A 19511-nucleotide genomic window follows, 5' to 3' on the forward strand; every position below is an offset into this window, starting at 1 on the left:
CTCGGCTGGCTCAGTCGATCTGGGACTAGGCAATCCGTCATCAAGTTACCCTGTCGGCGGTGCATCTACCAAGCATCTCCAACATCCTAGCGGATTCCCTCAGCAGATCCACGTCGTCGACCCACGAGTGGGAGTTGCATCAACCAACTCTCGACCTCGTTTTTCAATGGTGGGGTCGTCCGTCTCTGGATCTCTGTGCAAACTTGGATAACCGGAAATGCCCATCTTACACAAGTTGACATCCCCACCACGGGTCGTGCGGGAATGCCCTTTTGATGAATTGGTGCGATCTATTCGCCTACGCTTTTCCTCCGATTCCGCTGGTGCCTCGTGTGCTGTGGAAGATGCGGAGGCAACCGTGCCACATTCTCCTGATCGCCCCCAGATGGCCCCGACAGGCGTGGTTCTCGGAGTTGCTCCTTCTGTCCCAGTGCGAGCCCATCCTCCTCCATCCTCGAGCGGACCTCCTCACGATGTACAAGGGTCAGATTTGCCATCCGAACCCCTCCTCTCTACAATTGTCGGCCTGGAACCTGAGCACCTTGAATTTGCGCATTTAAATATTTCGCCGGAATGCAGAGACATTCTCGCTCAGGACAGAGCTCTGTCTACCATTAAGACCTATAAGCTCAAATGGAAGAGGTTCTGTCATTGGTGCGCGGCTGCTAATATCCATCCTATCCATTCCACTCCGGAGCAGCTACTTCCGTTCTTTCTGCACCTGGCTCAACCTGGGCTTTCCCATGCTACTTTGAGAGTTTTCTTGGCGGCAATCTCTCATTTCTCGCAGGATGGCTCCTCCTCTCTCTGCTTTCACAGTTATTAGTCAGTTTTTCAAAGGACTGTTCCGGATGTTCCCACCATTTCGGCATCCTCCTCCCACTTGGCATCTCAATGCTGTCTTGGCTCAGTCAATGAAGGCGCCATTCGAGCCTATCCATAGGGCGGACTTAAAGTTTCTGACCTGGAAGGTTGCCCTTCTTCTTGCTCTGACATCATCTCCTCGCGTGAGTGATCTTCACTCTTTCGCTATTAAACCTCCTTTTCTCCAATTCAAATCTGACTGTGTGGTGCTTCGCATCAACCCAACCTTTTTGCCAAAGGTACCTACGGATTTCCATCTAAATGAACCTGTTTTCTTAAAGTCCTTCTTTGCTGATCCTCAATCTCCGGCAGAGCAACGACTGCACTCTTTGGACATCAAAAGGTGCCTTAAAATTTACATCAACAGGACAGCCCCCTTTCGCAGGTCCGATCAACTGTTCATTGCCTATGGACGCATGCGTAAAGGGCGCCTTGTTACCAAGCCAACTATTGCACGTTGGATTTCTTCAGCCATTGTCTTCTGCCATCAGCAAGCCGGCAAGCCTCTACAATCTTCAGTGAGGGCTCATTCCACCAGGGCGATGTCATCCTCTACCGCCCTGTTTGCTGGTATGCCTTTTTCTCAGATCTGCTGAGCAGCCACGTGGTCCAACAGGCACACGTTCACGAAACACTACTGCCTAGATGCCATCAACGAGGCGGATACAGCAGTGGGACAGGCAGTACTTCGTCATCTTTTTAACTAAGGTGAGCCTCTGTCTTCCCTCCTCCATTATGGTTTTATGTGATTGCTATCAGTTCTTGCATGACTGTATTATTGTCTCATTGACTTTCTCCATGCTGTTGCATGGCAATTCGGGCCTCTTCGGCTGTTACTGCTCTCTATTCTATTCAAGCATGTGAATCTATGAAAGACACCCTAATACTGGAGAAGAACAATTGTTACTTACCTGTAAACAGGTGGTTCTCTAGTATTGGTGTCTTTCATAGATTCACATGCGACCCACCCACCTCCCCTCAGAGGCTCGCTTCTCCTCATCGACTCTTTTGTCACTCTTGTGCTACGAAAATCTGATGGACTGAGCTCTGAGGAGAAGGTTCTGGAAGGGTGCTGGCGCCTGATTGGCTGTAGGTTGGACTAACATAATGACAGGAATATGTTACAAGTGTTTTCTCTCTCTACCTTGTATTCCTATGTAGGAATTGTTTTTTTGAGTATTTGCGATGTTTTTCTAGTATATATTTCATGTGTTATGTATTTACTTACATATGTCATTAGTATGTTATTGCTATTTTATTTACTGTGGGACTCCCACTTCGACGACGGGGAATATTCAAGCATGTGAATCTATGAAAGACACCAATACTGGAGAACCACCTGTTTACAGGTAAGTAACAATTGTTCATTGTGGTGTACCATGGAGTGGCATAGTGTCAGAGTTGAGATGAATAGAGTATTGTGGTGTACTATGGAATGGCATAGAGTGTCAGAGTTGAGATGAATAGAGTATTGTGGTGTACTATGGAGTGGCATAGAGTGTCAGAGTGGAGTAGAATAGAGTATTGTGGTGTACCATGGACTGCATAGACGGACATAGGATAGACAGGCGTAAAATGGAGTTCAGTGGAGTGTCGTAGAGTTGTGGGTTGTAGAGTGGCAAAGAGTAGGGCGGCAGAGTGGCATAGATGGACTGTTGTAGAGTGAAGTAGAGTTTTTTGGAGGGTCATTAAGTGGAGTGACCGAATTGAGTGAAATAAAGTGTTGTAGAGAAGAGTGCCATAGAGTGGAGGGGCTTAGAGTGTCGTGTAGTGGAAGGATTACAGTGGAGTAGCATAGAGTGGAGTAAAGTGTTGTGAAGCGGAGGGGCTTAGTCGTGGAGTGGGAGACAGTGGAGTGTCATGGAATGGCATATGGCAGAGTGAAGTAAAGTGTTGTAGAGTGGAGGGGCGTAGAGTGGCATGTAATGTCGTAGTGTGGAGTAAAGTGTCACAGAGTGGAGGGGTGTAGAGTGGAGAGGTGTAGAGCGGAGAGGCGTAGAGCGGAGAGGCGTAGCATGGAGTGTCATAGAGTGGAGGGGAAAAGTCTTGAAGTATACTAGAATGGAGTGCCATAGACTGTTGTAGAGTTGGATGGAGTAAATAGTAGTAGAAGGCCTAGGGTGACGTGGGATTGAGTGTTGTGGAGTGGGATCGAGTAGAGTGGAATAGAAGCGAGTGTCCTAATGTAGTAGAGTGACATAGAGTGGACTGTTGTAGAGTGAATGTCATGGATTGAAGTGGAGCATAATAAAGTGGAGTAGAATAGAGTATTGTAGTGTAGTGGGAGGTGGCATGGAATGGAGAAGCACAGAGTGGCATATAGTGTGGTAGAGGATAATGGAGTATGCATGGTGCGGTAGTGCACTCCTATTACAGACAACAATTGAAATGGTCATTACATTTTTCTTTTTTGCAGAGTTTTATATATTGTGAACTTGACCCAAATCGGGTTTCCAAGCGCTTTACATAGCACCAGTTACGTTATATGAGGACACACATTAATTTTCTTTTTTTGTTAGGCACAGGGAGGTTGTGATTTGCCCAGAATCACAGGATGTTCAGCGTCATTGCCGAGACTCAAACCCAGTTCCCTAGATTCGGGGTCGACCGCCCTAGCCGTTAGGCCAACTCCTCTACCCTACAGACATACAGTTTTACTGATAAAACTGTACAGTGCACAAATGAAACTGTGTGGCAATGGCATCACCTAGTGTATTGATTTGTTTTGATCGGATTCAAATATTTGTTTCACCACACTTAAGAATTACAAAAAAGTGCTTCATTTGTGCTTTTTTAATTATTTTCTGAAATAAGCTCACCGTTAATTTAGACATTTACATTTTTTGTGTCCAAGAAACAAGTCTTTCCTGTCGCACCCCCAGATTGTCTGATAAATCCTGTCACTTTGAAATATGAGAAAGAAAAGTAAACACTAAGCTCCCTCAGAAGACCAAGCTTGACATTTGATCTCTCTCGTTGAATGCACAACAAATGTGACAAGATAAGAACAACATTTGTTTAGACTGTTTAGAGAAAACAAGCATAAAGTCATGCTGGACAGCCTAAAAACAAATAAAGCCAGAAAATAGAAAGGAAGCAAATGTGAGTTCAAACTACAAAGCCAATGGTAATCGGTGGGCGAAATGGATTCTTAGGTCTGCTTTCAGAATGTCTCGAAGAAGTCTTTAACAACCAGACTGATACGTTTTGTGGCAGGCTTCGATCTAATAAGGCTATTTGATTGTAACTGAAGTGCTTGTCAAATTACAACAAATGTGCATGAGTATTTTAAAGTTTTTTTGCCTGCCAACATTTCAGACCAGATACTTGTACTTCTTTCAGAGACCCTCCCTCTGCAGCAGGGAGTGCCACAAGGCTCCCCTTGAGTCCAACTTATTTAACCTATATATGTTCCCCATAGCTGATATGATTGAACGTCATAGCATTAAGATCGTATCATATGCTGATGACACTCAGCTAATCATCACTCTAGCACAGGACAAAGGCACTGCAGCTGATAGTTTCAGAGCTTGTTTAGTTGACTTAGCCGAATGGATGGACACCAGCGGTCTGAGACTCAATGCTGAATAGACTGAGGTCATGATTGTAGGGAATCAACCTTCTACATGGTCTTCCGTCTGATGGCCTGACAACCTGGGCCCGACACCCACCCCTAAACACAAAGTAAAAAATTGGGGTTTCATGTTTGATTGCGCCCTGTCTTTTGATATGCATGTAAGTGTCCTGGCCGGAGCATGTTTTGACATCTTTAAAATGATACAAAAGATTGTAGGGCTCCTTCCCAAGTCGGCAAGAAAGATAGTGGTTCAGGCCCTTTTGGTGTCCAGACTAGATTATTGTAACATGCAATATATTTGGGTTACCCAGTACAGACTGAAAAAGCTCCAGAGAGTCCAGAATACGGGCACACAGAAATATTCCCAGATATTCTCCCACTGGTACTGCTCTTGTAAGCTCCATTGGCCCCTAACAGAGAGAGAGTTTCTTTCAAGGCACTTTGTATCTGCCATAAAATCTTGAATCATAAAGGTCCTCAGGAACAGCTTTGACTGTGATTCAAGAAGATAAAAAGAGCATGACTGGATGATCGCTCCTTTAGCTACATGAATTCAAAGATGTGGAACGCTCTCCCTCTTGATCAGAGACTTGAATGCTCTGAAACAACGTTCCGAAAAAAACAAAAAACCTGGGTCAGACAACTTTAAACAGTACGGGAGCTTTCTGTAGGACCCTTGTGGCCTGTTGATGCCTAGCGCAGGGACACTCCGACTGGAGAAACCATGCGCTTTACAAAACTCATATCATATCCGCTACATAAGCATCACAGAAGAATACCCATTATAGGAGCTTCTTAGCAAGACCAAATAATCACTTAGATGGGGACTGTACAGTATTTTTGTTCCTATTAAGTAGTCCACCATGCACACTTGTCAGTGAAAGGCAACATTTGCATTCCTTTGATATGTTGCAGCCTCAGAAATCCAACATAGTTAAAGTTGTCTAACATATCGACATTGCTGTTGCAGCATTTCTGGCCAGGGGTTCTACCTGGAACCATTTGGGGCAGATCCATCATGCTTCTAACTCTTTTGAACAAATGAAACGCAAGCCATCTGCTGGTAGTTTTATTTTTTGCATTTTGTCTCCTGCAGCGATGAATAGATGTGTATGTGCTTAATTGCCATTGGTATGATGTGTCCATGTCACAAATAGTGAAGTAAGAACTTTATTCATATAGCTAAACATCACAAGTGCATCCCTTTATAGTGTCGTCCCTTAGCCCCCCTCTTGTTTAATACCTATCTTACTCCTTTAGTCGTACTGGCTGAGGCTCTGGGGGCTAAGGTGATTGCCTATGCTGATGATACCCAGCTACTTTTCACCTGGTAAAAGGATGAGGATTCTGTGGCGGCTGTTCAATTCTGCCTGTCTTCAGTATTTAATTGGCTTGTGAGTGCCCAATTAAAATGTAATGAAGACAAGTCGGAGATACTCTTGTATGGTAATTTTCCCCCTTTTTTTAGAGATTTGATCTGGCCTCTTGAGTTCTTGCCACCGTCTTCTAGCAGTAGCACAGCTAAGAATTTGGGAGTTTGGTTTGAGGATAATTTATCTTTTGCCACCCAAGTCGAGAGTTGTCCGCGCGCTCATTCTTTCCCGCCTGGATTATGCTAATGCTCTTTATGTGGGGATTCCGGCATACTCCCTTAATAAACTCCAAGTAGTGCAAAATGAGGCGGCTCAGCTCTTGTTAGAGAGCCCTGCAAGAAGTAGTGTGCAAGGTTGTATTCGCTCTCTTCATTGGCTTCCTATGGCCGCTCGGGTGAAATATAAATCTATTACCATCGCCCATCGTGTTCTGCATGGCCTTGGGCCAACTTATCTGCAGAAACGTTTTTTTTTATGTGCCAGGGAGACTTCTTCGCTCCTCCACTCTGCTCCTGGCAAAGGTTCCGCGTTTTTATCGGCACAGGCTTGGTGGTTGTTCCCTCGTAGTTATGGCGGCCCAGGCCTGGAACGCCCTTCCGCTTGCGCTTTGTAACACTGAAGATCCTATGGTTTAAAAAAAATATATATTTAAACTCATCTTTTTGTCTAGTATGGTGAGCTACTCAGTCCCTCTGTGCTCGCGCCGGGACACTCCTTGGAGTATCTGTGCGTGTTAGAAAACTAGATAACATAACAACATATATTCGGCTGTACAACTTAAATCTCCTAAATGCTTGAATTATTTATTCCATCCTCTTTATAAAACTACTTCCATAATAGGTTTTACAATATTTTGAGGAATGTTTATGAAGTAACCTAAAACCCAGTGCTTGATATCCCAAGGAATTGATCTCTCTAAAAATGTACTTGATTGGCAATATGTTGGAAAACAAAATTAGTGGGATTTATACTTTTATAATCACTAGTGTATATACTCTTTTAATATCTGAACAATATCATCGGGCATAATGAATCTGTGATTTTCATCACTAGTTCTGTCATTGTTTGGCTTCAGAAATGTACAACTTGTTCATTTTTCAGTGGGAAAAAGTTGTTGCACAAACTGTGTTTTTGATGGCTTTTGCTTTTTTCTCAGGAAGAAAAGCATTTGATTGATTTCTGTTATGATATTGATGTACCGTTCATTTTTCAGGCCCAGGACTATTGCATCAGATATGTTGTGCCTCTGTGAATATCTCCACAACGTATACATAGCACAATTTTCTCTGGCTAATGCTTCAAAATGTCTTTGTTTACTTGTATAATTCGTCCCACCTCAACATTATGCTTCTTTTAATAATCACCTTTAGAGATATTTAAGAGGGTAATTTGCATTGCAGTAGAAGATAATACTCCATTTCTTGTCGTGTTTTTTTGTCGGTACAGGGAACTGACTGAAATCCTTCATTTGGTGTCACTGAATGGCAGTGATGTCCCATTTCAGTATGAGCGCAAGCCTCGTGAAAGTTGCCTCTGATAACTGTAAGGGAAGTTGAGGAGGTGTGCGATGGGGTGCTTGACATTGTATTTATGCATTGATTAAAGGTTTCTCTTCAATTATTTTAGACGTTGATGGTCTATAGAAATACTTGAAACTTAAGATATAGCATTCCAAGGTAGGTCAAACGTCTTATAATTGTATTTCTACAAATGTTTCCATTGAACATTGAAAAACCAATGGCATTGTACTTTCCAAGGCAGAGCTATTTTGGATTTTAGAGGTAATATTCTGTGGAAGGGGGTTAATGAATACTTTACCCATTTGCATTGCTTCCTGGTATTCCTAAGGAACCCGTGACTAAAGGTCTCAGACCTAAATCGAATAGGTTAGATCCACACCCATTGTATTAATCTCATATGTGTCTGTAGTGGCAATTTATGTGTTTAAGGTTGGAATCCTAGTTTGTGCTTATAAATTCAGCAAGAGTAATTAAGATGTGAAATGTTTCACACAGTCAGATTGAGGTGTGACAATTCAGTGCTTTAGAATCTTTTCGTTTAGTGGCTTGTTTAAGCTTCTGAGTGCTTCGTAGATATTTTATTTGAAGTATACTTGGTGTGCTGTATCGTTCAAAACAAAAACTTGTATATTATGCAGCCCTTCCAATTCTGAATATTCTTTAGTTGTATTCTGGTATTGCTGGGAATAACAATACTGGTACAAATGGAATACTGCACAGGCACACACTGGAGATGGATAAGGACGTGGCCATGGTGATGAAAGATTATTCAGCTTTTTTGTCTATCTGCAGTGACCCATCTTACACCAATGACGTAATTGTAGAAGCTTATTTTTTTCATGCTAGACATTCTCCAGCGAGACCTGTCTATGTTGCAGCCTGATTAAATATAATACATTCCTGTTTTCATTTGTAACAGGTTATGGGTGGATATCCAGAACGCACTTCACCATTACTATCAATTTGGATGAAATGTCTCTTTGCTCATAGGTGCATAGTCGCCATGCCAAATCGATCTAAGAGGGTACTACCCTTACTCACTAATCACGTACCTTTCGTTTTGGGTCCCATCAATATCCTGTACTGCCTTTATTTGACTCCTATTGCATCTGTGTATTCAGTGTGAAGGTACACTTGTTTATTAAGTATTTAAAGTAATTGCAAATCCCACACGTTATATTGTAAATATATAATAAACAGTTTACATTTTTATTTGACTTTTTCTCAATGTTTTATCTCTAGGCCAACAATAGAAGGTGGTGTATCAGACGTTGAGATAATTTCGCAACAAGTAGAAGAAGAAACCAAAAGCATAGCTCCAGTGCAACTTGTTAACTTTGCTTATCGAGATTTACCCCTAGCAGCTCTTGACATTTCTGTGGCAGGCTCACAACTTTTGGCAAATTTGGACGAGGAGTATCAAAGAGAAGGGTAGGTGCATGTCATAATAGCTTTCTAACCTGTCCGTGTGCCCCGTGAAAAATGCCACACTGTAAGATGTGGGTATTTGTACAGATCTGTGAATATTATAGTTGGTGACAGGGACTGCACCATTAACGTTATTCATTTGTCTTCAATTAAGTGAAGGAGTGCACACGAGATGGGAAGGTAAAGGCTAAACATGTAAAAACCTACTACAGTTGTGGTTGACTAATTAAAGCATAATGGATAAAACTTGACACTGGCTGCGCGAATAGGATATTAACATCACTCAAAGATTTCTACTTTATTCTTTGGAAATCTGTCACAGACACAAAGTTGATCACAGAATATGTGTTGATGAACTATAAAACTGAACTAATATTTTTGAGTCTTGATTCAATTCAATGAAAGGTCTTAAATTATTCAAGAGTACATCATTTCCCATCAGAATGTAAATGTTGTGCCTACAATCGACCTCCATTCTGAAGTTATGCTTTCTACACTAATTATATTGTGTATTATACAGTTTTGAGTTGTACAGTTGTACATCAGAAAAATAATAATGTTTATAAGCCCCAGCTTAGTGATTCGGACTATACATTTAGATATAACTTTCAATTATAATTGTATGTGTGGACAGCAAGACATCTTTTTCTGATAGATACTTCTACTTGCAGATTACTCACTTTTTTAATATCCCCAGGTGCCGGACTAGATTCAGAAGTTTGACATAGCTTTTCTTTGCCGGTAGATGGCGCTCGCTCCATCTTATCCAGATTCCATACAGGTGTGACATCACTGGAGTCATATAGCATCACCCTGGCAACCCAATGTCTGTTCCTTTTTCCTGCAACTTTGATATGGGTTTGGCGCTTCTTTCTGTAATTTTTTTGATATTCCAGATACATATTTTTCTTTGAAAAAATGTATTATTCTGTACTGTGCTAACCAATGTCTTCTCCTAATAAGTCAGTTGAAGCCTTGCCACTTGAGACATGAAGGAATGTCCATATCCAACTTCCACGAGGACTGCCCGTCGTGGCGTGTCTCAAAGTTGTGCGAGAAATGCGGCCTCAATCACACTAAGGCCATCAAGGAGAAGGAGGCCAATCTCTTTAGGGCTCACACGACACACAGCAGGCCAGGCACAGTTTGAGGGTGGCCTCACAATCACATTCCTCCCTATCTTCCAAATCTTAAGAGAAAAAGGCACAAGAACAATAGAAAGGACAACGACTCTTCGCTGTCACTTTAAGTCCAGAGGTGATCTCCACCTCCAGTGGAGTCTTCCTCAAACTTGGAGCTCTGACAACGTAGGAAGCTGGCTCTTTTTTGATAGTGAACTAAAACAAGGTACACTGTGTAAAGAGTCCCAGCAGCCCTTATTGGGTTACAGAGGCAAAATGATAAAACTAAACTTACTCTTTTGTGGTAGTGTGGGCGAGCAGTTTAGGCTTATCAGAGGTAGTGCTAAGCTTTTGTTGTACTCAGAGAGGCAATAAATGATGCACACACTCAAGAATAAATCTAGTTCAAGTTCAAGAATTTGTATAGCGCACTACTCACCCAGAGGGTCTCAAGGCGCTTGAGGGAGGGGGGTGCTTTACTTATCTAATATCCAAGTTTTTATTTCTTTTCTGAAGGAGAGGTGGTTCTGTGTAAGGCGGAGGTGGGTGGGGAGAGAATTCCAGGTTTTGGCCGCTAAGTAGGAGAAGGATCTTCCCCCCATGGTGGATCTATGGATGCGCGGAATTGCGGCGAGGGCTTGATTGGATGATCGTAGTTGGCGGGAGGGGGTGTAGAAGGATAGTCGCGTGTTGAGGCATTCGGGTCCTAGTTCGTAGAGGGCTTTGTGTGAGTGGGTGAGGAGACGGAACGTTATTCTCTTGTTGACAGGGAGCCAATGGAGGTCTTTCAGGTGGCCGGAGATGTGAGCTTGTCGAGGGATGTCCAATATGAGTCTGGCTGAGGCGTTTATGATGCCTTGGAGTTTTTTCTGTAGTTTGGCTGTGGTTCAGGCGTAAAGGGTGTTACCGTAATCCAGTCGGCTGGTGACCAGTGCGTGAGTGACCGTCTTTCTTATTTCGATGGGGATCCAACAGAAGATTTTTTTGAGCATGCGTAGGATGTTGAAGCATGATGATGAAACGGCGTTGGCTTGTCTGGTCATCGAGAGGGAGGAGTCCAGGATGAAGCCCAGGTTACGTGCATGATCCGTAGGTATGGGTGCGGTTCCCAGGGCCGGTGGCCACCATGAATCGTCCCAGGCCGAGGGGGATGACCCTAAAATGATGACTTCCGTTTTATCCGAGTTTAGTTTTAAACGGCTGTTCTCCATCCACTCGGCTACTTCTTTCATTCCTTCGTGTAAGTTGGTTTTGGCAGTGTTTGGGTCGTTGGTGAGGGAGAGGATCAGCTGTGTGTCGTCTGCGTAGGAGATGATGTTGAGGTTGTTTTGGCGCGCGATGGATGCGAGGGGACTCATGTAAACGTTGAAGAGAGTGATGATCCTTGTGGCACGCCGCAGATGACTTCGGTGGCCTCTGATCTAAAAGGGGGGAGGCGGACTCTCTGGGTTCTTCCGGCGAGGAACGAGATGATCCAGTCCAATGCTTTTCCTTGTATTCCGACGTTGCTGAGGCGTTGTATGAGGGTGCTATGGCAGACTGTGTCGAAGGCTGCGGAGAGGTCAAGTAGGATGAGGGCAACTGTTTCTCCGTTGTCCAGTAGTGTTCGAATGTCGTCTGTTGCTGCGATGAGGGCAGTTTCGGTTCTGTGTTTGGCTCGGAAGCCGGACTGTGAGGGGTCGAGGGATTTGTTGGATTCAAGGAAGGCAGCGAGCTGACTATTGACGGCTTTCTCAATGACTTTAGCAGGGAATGGGAGGAGCGAGATGGGGCGGTAGTTCTTAAGTTCAGTGGGGTCAGCGGTGGGTTTCTTCAGAAGGGCGCTGAGTTCGGCATGTTTCCAGATATCCGGGACGGTAGCGGAGTTGAAGGAGCAGTTGATGACATCGCGGAGGTGGGGTGCGATGATGGAGTCTGCTTTGTTGAAAATGTGGTGGGGACATGGGTCGGTCAGCGAGCCTGAGAGGATGGAGTTCATCAGGCGGATGGTGTCTTCGGTGGTGATTGGGTTCCAGGCGCAAAGGTTGTTGGAGTGCGGTTTTGGTTCGGAAGTGGGTGGAGTGGACTGGTCTTCGGACTGGTTTTCAAAGCTGTTATGTATTTCGGCGATTTTGTTGTGGAAAAATGAGGATAAAGAGTCGCAGAGGTCTTGGGAGGGGGTGATGTCGTTGGTGCCGGCGGTGGGGTTGGTAAATTCTTCAACGATGTTGAATAGTTCCTTGCTGTTTTGGGCATTGTTGTCAAGTCGATCCTTGAATGCTGATTTCTTGGTGGATCGGATCAGTTGGTGGTGTTTGCGGGTGGCGTTCTTGAAGGTGGCTAGGTTGTCAGTGGTTTGGTTTTTTTCTCCAGGCTTTCGCGAGAGTACGACAGAACTTCTTGGATTTCTTAAGGTTATCGTTGAACCAGGGGGCTTTTTTGCTACCTTGCTTGATTAGATGGTTTTTCAAGGGTGCTAGTTCGTCGGCGCTGTGGGTGATCCATTGCGTGAGGTTGGTGGCTGCTTGGTTTGGGTCCGATGATTTGGCAGGGGGGTTTTGGTGAAGCGATGTGGAGAGCTGGTCGTGGTGATTTTGTTCCAATTTCTTCGAGGAATAGGTTGTGGGGGGTTGTGGGTCGTTGTCTTTTTGTAGTTGAAGTGAACGCAGCTGTGGTCCGTCCAGTGGAGGGCTGTGGTGTGGTCGAAGGAGATGTGCTTGCTGGAGGTGAAGATAGGGTCGAGCGTGTGTCCGGCACGGTGGGTGGGGGTGTCAACAAGTTGTTTGAGTCCGAGATTGGCCAGGTTGTCCAGAAGGGTGGTGGTGTTGCTGTCGTTGTTCTTTTCCAGGTGGAAGTTGAGGTCTCCCAGTAGAATGTAGTTCTCGGAGGGGAGGGCATGTGGGCTGATGAAGTCAGTGATGTCTTCGCTGAATTGTGTGCGGGGTCCTGGTGGTCTGTAGATGAGGGTGCCTCTGAGTGTGGTTTTGGGGTCGGTGTGGATCTGGAAGTGAAGGTGTTCGGCGGTAGTGAGGTTATCGTCGGAACTGGTCGTGATGCGGATGGTGTTCTTATGGACGATGGCGATGCCTCCTCCTGTTTGGTTGGTGCGATCTTTTCGAATGATCTTGTATGCGTCCGGGATGGCTATGGCGATGTCTGGCGCTGATGAGGCGTTCATCCATGTTTCTGTAAGGAATGCGACGTCCGGCGTTGTGGTGTCGAGTAGATTCCAGAGTTCAATGGGAGTGTCTGTGGACTGATCGGGTGTTGAGCAGGATGCACTTAAGGTGGTTAGTGTCGGAGCTCTGTTTGGAGTCTGTGGATTTGGTGTGGGTTCTGATGCAGGCGAACTTGCAGGAGTGGCAGGTGAAGGGTCCATGGGTGTGACCTGGGGCAGCTTGGTAGCATAGTGGAGTGCGTCCGGGGTTGAGTGCAGAGAGGGTTGCAGTGTCGTATGTTATGCGGGTGGAGTGGGTTTTGCGGGGGCAGGGGGTCTGGCCCTGGGCGCGGTTCAGGCGCGGATGGGCGTAGACGGGCTTACCTTTGGCGCACCTTCGGCGCGCAAGGGGCGCGCTCGCTGCGCGTGAACGCTGCGCGCAAAAACATCTGTCATAAATGGATAGTGGAGGGGGCGGAGCGAGGGAGGAGCAGCTGGGAGGCGGGAGTGGGGAGGAGGGATGGGCCAGGAGTCTACAACAAAATGTCAGTACAAACATCAAGCGATACAGGGGCACCACCGGAGCAATGCTACGATCTGGGCAGTGGAAGCGGCATAAAGAGGCACAAACAATTCTACAGGTGATGCGAGCAGTGCAACAATGGTAATTAGGTCAAAGAGCAAGGCACAACAATTAGCGGCAAGCGCTACGACACCAGGCAGCAGGCGCTACGATAGCACACAGAGTTACAGGCAATGATAAAACATCAAGCGCTACGATACCAGGCAGCAAGCGCTACGATACCAGACAGTTTAATAGGCACCAAGGATGGTCAGGGAGCGTGGGGAGCGACCACTTCAGACGAATCCAAGACAGTCTGAGACCAATTTAGAATAACAACTCGTATTTGTATGTAAATTTTGATACCAAGAACTTTGTTATCAAGTAAGTACTTTTTTTAAGTATGAATTTTTACAGGTAAGTAAATAGTTTACTAAATGCGTCTGTACGCAGAAATGCTTTCGTATTGGAGAAAAGATATATATTGCATACCGTTATGTGCGATCGGTTTCTGGGGGTCTCCTTCAGGACTTAGGGTCGTAGGAGGACAAGGTCCAAAGTACCACCAACAGTCTGAGTGCTGAGGTGCTGGTTAGGTTAGTAGCTGTGCACGCTATGCCAGTGTAAAGAAGGGGTGCCACCTAGAAACAATCTGCAGTGGGAGACTTGGAGACAAGTCCAGGAGCTCCCAATGAGGGGATCGGGTCACAAGGGTCCTGGAGTCAAGGGGGCACAGCCGGTTCGTCTGCATCTATGTTAGGTCGCCAGGGTGCAGAGTGAAAAGATCGGATGGCTCTGTGTATCTTAGGGACTTGTGGTCGTCTGTCTTCGTCAGTTGTGGGTTCAAAATCAGGACTATTTGGCCACTCTAGAAGTGGGTTTCTGCATTTCCTGTCGTCGAATGATGGCTTCATGGTATCAGTGCAGTGGGAATCCGAATTGGACTCTTGACGGGCTCTGTTTTCTGCAAGAGGTCCGATACCCATTGTATTGGTCCTGTGCGGCTCCGGTTTGCTTGACTCCAGTGGTGTGGAGTGCCTGGGACCCACGTGGGTCCCAGGCACTCCACACCACTGGAGTCAAGCTAGCCGGGCTGATGAGAGGTGTTACCTCAAAACCGATCCAGCAAATTCGCCATAAGTGCGCTGGGGATGCTCAGACGTGGGTCCCAGGCACTCCACACCACTGGAGTCAAGCTAGCCGGGCTGATGAGAGGTGTTACCTCGAAACCGGTCCGGTCCTCGGATGCTTGATTCCGTTCTGGGAAGGACATGGCTTTTGTAGTTCGGACTGGACTGTTCCCATGGGGCTCAGGGTCAGAGCTGATTTGCATATCGCCATTGTCTAACCCAGGGTGGTGTGGAGTGCAAAAAAACGATGGATATGGGCCCAGATCTTTGGACTGGGGTGAATGTGTGACATTGATCCACATTCGGTCCATCACCTGTTTTGTTTGCAGAATAACCTTTGAGAGCAGATGTGTACAAGTGCTAGATAGACAACCGCGTAGGATGTGACATAGGAGCGTGGAAGCTGCCCGGCCCGACCCCTCAAACCTTTGACATGTTGACAGCTGCAACTGCCGCTCACTGCTTCACCGCAGCGAAGGGCAGATTATGTGCCGGGGAGCAGCTATACACGTTACTATTTTAAATAGCAGTGCAATGGCTGGTTGATTGGATCCAGCCGCGACGGGTGCCCTCAGCGGCTAAGAGCGGGGAACAGTCATGGGCAGAGCCGTTGACAGTGTAGCTGCAGGGGCTCTAAGAAGGGCTGAATGAACAACAAAGACTCGTTAAGCAAATGGTCTTTTTAAAGACCTGTGAAGTACTCTGGTGCGACTGGCCACAGTAAGACAGCAGAGCACAACAGCTCCTTTTCCCCCAAGTGAGCCAGGCAGGGGGAACTGGTGTTGCTCTGGCCTTCGGGCCATTTATACCATGTGCGGACCAGCCCAGAAGCACTGTTTTCTCCTGACACCTCCGCGCCAGGCACCACACTTTATTATGCTTTGGCTCCCTCAAGTGGCCAAAACCTGCAACAACGATGAAAATCAGTGACACTCGGTTTAAACCGGGTCAGCTGATTTTCATCCGGTAGGCTACTGTCGTGTAGAGTCGGTTTAAACCGAATTCCGGACAGCCTACCCATACCCAAGCCACAATCTCAATACTGCACAGTTTGGGATTTATATTCAACACCACCAAGTCCCACTTTAAGCCACTTATGGTTCTACTTGGGGTCAGTCCTAAATGCAGTCTTGGGCAAAACTTGCCTGAGCACCCATAGAGTAGCAGTATTCTAGCAAACGCTGCCTCTTTTTCAGACACTCCGTCCTATTAGTTTGAATAGTAATGCGCCTCCTCATTATGATGGCCCATGCATAGCTATAGTCCCTTATGCAAGGATCCATATACGCCTGCTCCAAGAATGTCTCAGATTAATGGTCCCAAATACATGGTCACTGGAACGATCTAGTGTTGATAAGAGCGAACACCCATCGCTCTCCACAGTGTTGGAACAGCAACGATCTGTTGTGGTGTAGTGTAGTTCCTATTTTCCCTATAGGCCCTGCGCATTGCAATAATATAAACAGCAGTGTAGACGTAGGACTGCGGTCTTCTAGGTCTCTACTGACTATGTTAGACTTAATGTAGGTTTGCGCCAGCTAGCTCAGATATCACTGGAAACTTTCTTGACTGAATAGGAAGTGATCAGCTTCCCTGGCTCAGACAAGAAGGGATTCAGCTTCCGACAACCGCATAAACATGACAACTTTGCTCCTCAGAATAAGAGTCAATCTCTAGAGTCGTGTGAAACAATAGACAGCTATTTCACTCAGTTAGTTGTGCAGATTTACTTTCACCAGAATGCAGAGAATAGAGAGACGGGCGTTTTCAATAAAAGATATTATTTATTGAACAGTCTTCCTTCTCATGCAAGAGAAATGAATTGCCACAATTGCAAGACTTGTTATTATGAAAAGTGCATACAGTAAAAGGAGTATTACGAAATAATACTGTAAAAGCATTGATATGGTTTCTTAGCCATAAGATAATTAAAATGAATAAAAATATATACATTCATATATACATTGGCTAACGACCTCAACTGGTGCTTCTAACTACGCCTACCCCAGTGTACCTGACCTAAGCCTAATACAAGGGAGAGAGTAAGTAGCAGTTTAAGTTAAGTTGGTTTTGCCAAGTTTGTTTCAAGAATTCTCTCTAAGGGTTTAGTCAGCACCGTACCTCTGGAATAGAATGCAGGAGGTCTGGTATCTCCTCTTTAGGACCCAATATCCCAGTCACCCGCAAGGGTAGGCTGGAAACGCCGGAGCTGGATTTTCTCGGCAGGAGAAAATACAGCGTCTTTCTCAGCGCGTCAAGGAGGAGGGGCGGCGTCCGTGGGCTTCTCGCATCTGCTGGGCTCTGCAAGGGGACAGCCGATTTGCTCCAGTATTCACCACCACCGTATGTTTGCTTAAGGCAACGTTGGTATATTTATACCTGAAAGGTGCAGAGTTTGACATAAGTTTTTGGACATAAGACGTCAATAAAGATGTCACTAAGAACTGGTCATTCTTACAGTGCTCGCAGGAGTTCTATTACTAATCAAAACAAAGCAAGCGGGGCTTTCCCAGGTTGCTGGGGGTTTGAGATGTCAAAAGAACTCGGTGTGCTATCTAGGAATCTAAGGAAGTGGCTTCTGCTGTGTCATGGACTGTCATGAACTGCAGAGACGAGTTACTGAAATATGGCTCTGATCGTTATGCCATTATAGGGATATGTATTGATTATAGCCGTATAGGGGCATGAGGTCACAATATTGATCGGGGTCCTAGATAAAACACAACAGTGGGGCAGGCCCTTTGCAGACCCAGTTCCACATGTGACCATCACTATGGAGGCATCGCTCGCTGGGTGGGGTGACACATTTCAACAACATGACAGTTCAGAGTCTGTCGCCACCTCAACATTTGGCATCTCAAAATCAACCATCTGGAGCTTTTAACCACTTACCTTGCCCTCAAAGCCTTTCTCACTCAGGGAAAGGGGATTCTGGTGAGGACCGACAACATGACCGTCATGTTTTTCCTACAAAAGCAAGGCGGCACTCATGCCCCTCAGTTGTCAGCACTAGTGCAACAAATTTGGCATTGGACAATCCACCACCAAGTTCACTCATTGGCAGATTATCTTGCAGGGGTGAACAATGACATTGCATATCTGCTCAGCAGGATGCAGCAACAAGTCCATGAGTGGGAACCTGGATTTTTTACTCACTAAGATGATAAAAAGTGTTGAGCCTAATGTTTTCCTCTGTCCTTCACAAAATCATTAAAATGCAGTTGGCTTTATCACATGGTGCGGGTTATCGGTAGATACCCACAAAGGTATACTCTCACTTTTTGAACAACATGTATAATGCCTATGTAATATGCTCTTGCAGTCTTGGAAATAGTCTGGGGGTACAAAACACGTGTGGGCTGCAGTGTTTTGGATTTCTATACCTGTGACTGTCAATGTGAAGTAAAAGAAGAGCACAAACTTCAGTGGATTGGATTGATTTATTGCTAACAACCGATTTACTCAATGCGAGTTGGACTCTCAAAATATCAGGACCAGTGTGTGCTTATTTGTTTGTCTTTTTGCTTTGTATATTGCAAACATACCCTGTTGGGTCTGTTTAACTAGCACCTACGGTGACTGGGTGCTTAGCATGATAGCACCACCTGAACTTTCTCTATCCATATTGGACACCTATAACTTGTAATAGATGCATAGTCACTCAGGCCTAGTTACCAAAGGTATCTAGATTTGTCTATGAACTGTGGATGAACTGGTCAGACATCTTTGCATACACTTTGCATCCTCTCCCGCTCCCACGTGGGCTAGAAAAACATGGTTCTCGACCCTCCTAGAGAAGGTTATCATCCTACAGCCTAGAGTTCAGTTTTCTCAGGGGTGCATAGACCTACTCAAGGAAGCCTGTAGGACTACCACCCTCACCTGCTATACTGCTAAGTGGAAATTGTCCACTACTGTACCCCAAGACACAAAAACCCTCCCCCGCACACAGTACGAGACATCATTTGCTACCTTCTGCATCTGCAAAAGCCAGGTTTAGCTTACACCACTATTCGATTGCACTTACATGCAGAACAGGGAACACTGCTAACTTTTCAAAATCCATGTTAAGGCTTTTATGTAGGGCAATAAATGTGTCATACTACCTAAGGTGCCACCTGCCCCAGTTTGGAATCTCAATATTGTCCTCACCTGACACATGGGGCCCCCTTTTGAATTACTACATTATTAATTTTTGCAGTTTCCTGTCCTGGAAAGTCGCCTTTCTTATACCATCACATCCCTTAGTGAGCTACAGGCCTTCAAACTACAGAACCTTTTCTCCAGGTCAATAATGACAGGGTGATTTTTAGGACCAACCCTAAATTCCTTCCTAAGGTGGTCTCCACGTTCCACCTTACTCAAACAATTTTTTTTTTCCACTGCATGACTTTTTAGCTGAAAGAGCACTTATGTATTATATGGATAGGACCAAACCTTTCTGTAAAACACAACAGCTTTATTTTACCTTTGCACATCCTCATAAAGGACACCTAATATCATGTATTTCCAGGCGGATTGGTAAATGTTACCTCAAAGCCAAAAGTATCCCATCACATGCCACAGTCGACCAGTATACAGGGTGACAATATGAATTGTCCTGGGAACATATCCATAGCTCACATCTGTAGAGCTGCCACTTGGTTCACTCCAAACACCTTCGCAAAGCATTATTGTGTGGATATCCATGCAAGGCAGCAAGTTCGAATGGGTCAAACTGTCTTCAGAACTCTGTTTCCGATATCTGTGCTATCCACCACTTAGGGGAGTACTACCTTACAGTCGATGCTGAGCATGTGT

At 45.4% G+C, this 19511-nt stretch overlaps 1 protein-coding gene across 3 annotated transcripts in view; it reads left to right on the forward strand.

Annotated features, from left to right (window-relative positions):
- TMEM266 (transmembrane protein 266) overlaps nt 1-19511 on the forward strand; it is a 766234-nt gene that overhangs the window by 248213 nt on the left and 498510 nt on the right. For 2 of the 3 annotated variants that reach the window (XM_086959421.1, XM_086959422.1), the window contains exon 6: nt 8577-8765. The exons of the other annotated variant lie outside the window; for it this stretch is intronic. In XM_086959421.1, the coding sequence (XP_086815547.1) occupies nt 8577-8765 (189 nt within the window). The remainder of the gene's footprint in view (nt 1-8576; nt 8766-19511) is intronic. 3 annotated transcript variants of the gene reach the window in all.

Source organism: Lissotriton vulgaris, chromosome 2_2, assembly GCF_964263255.1.
Source record: "Lissotriton vulgaris chromosome 2_2, aLisVul1.2, whole genome shotgun sequence".
Lineage (NCBI taxonomy): Eukaryota > Metazoa > Chordata > Amphibia > Caudata > Salamandridae > Lissotriton > Lissotriton vulgaris.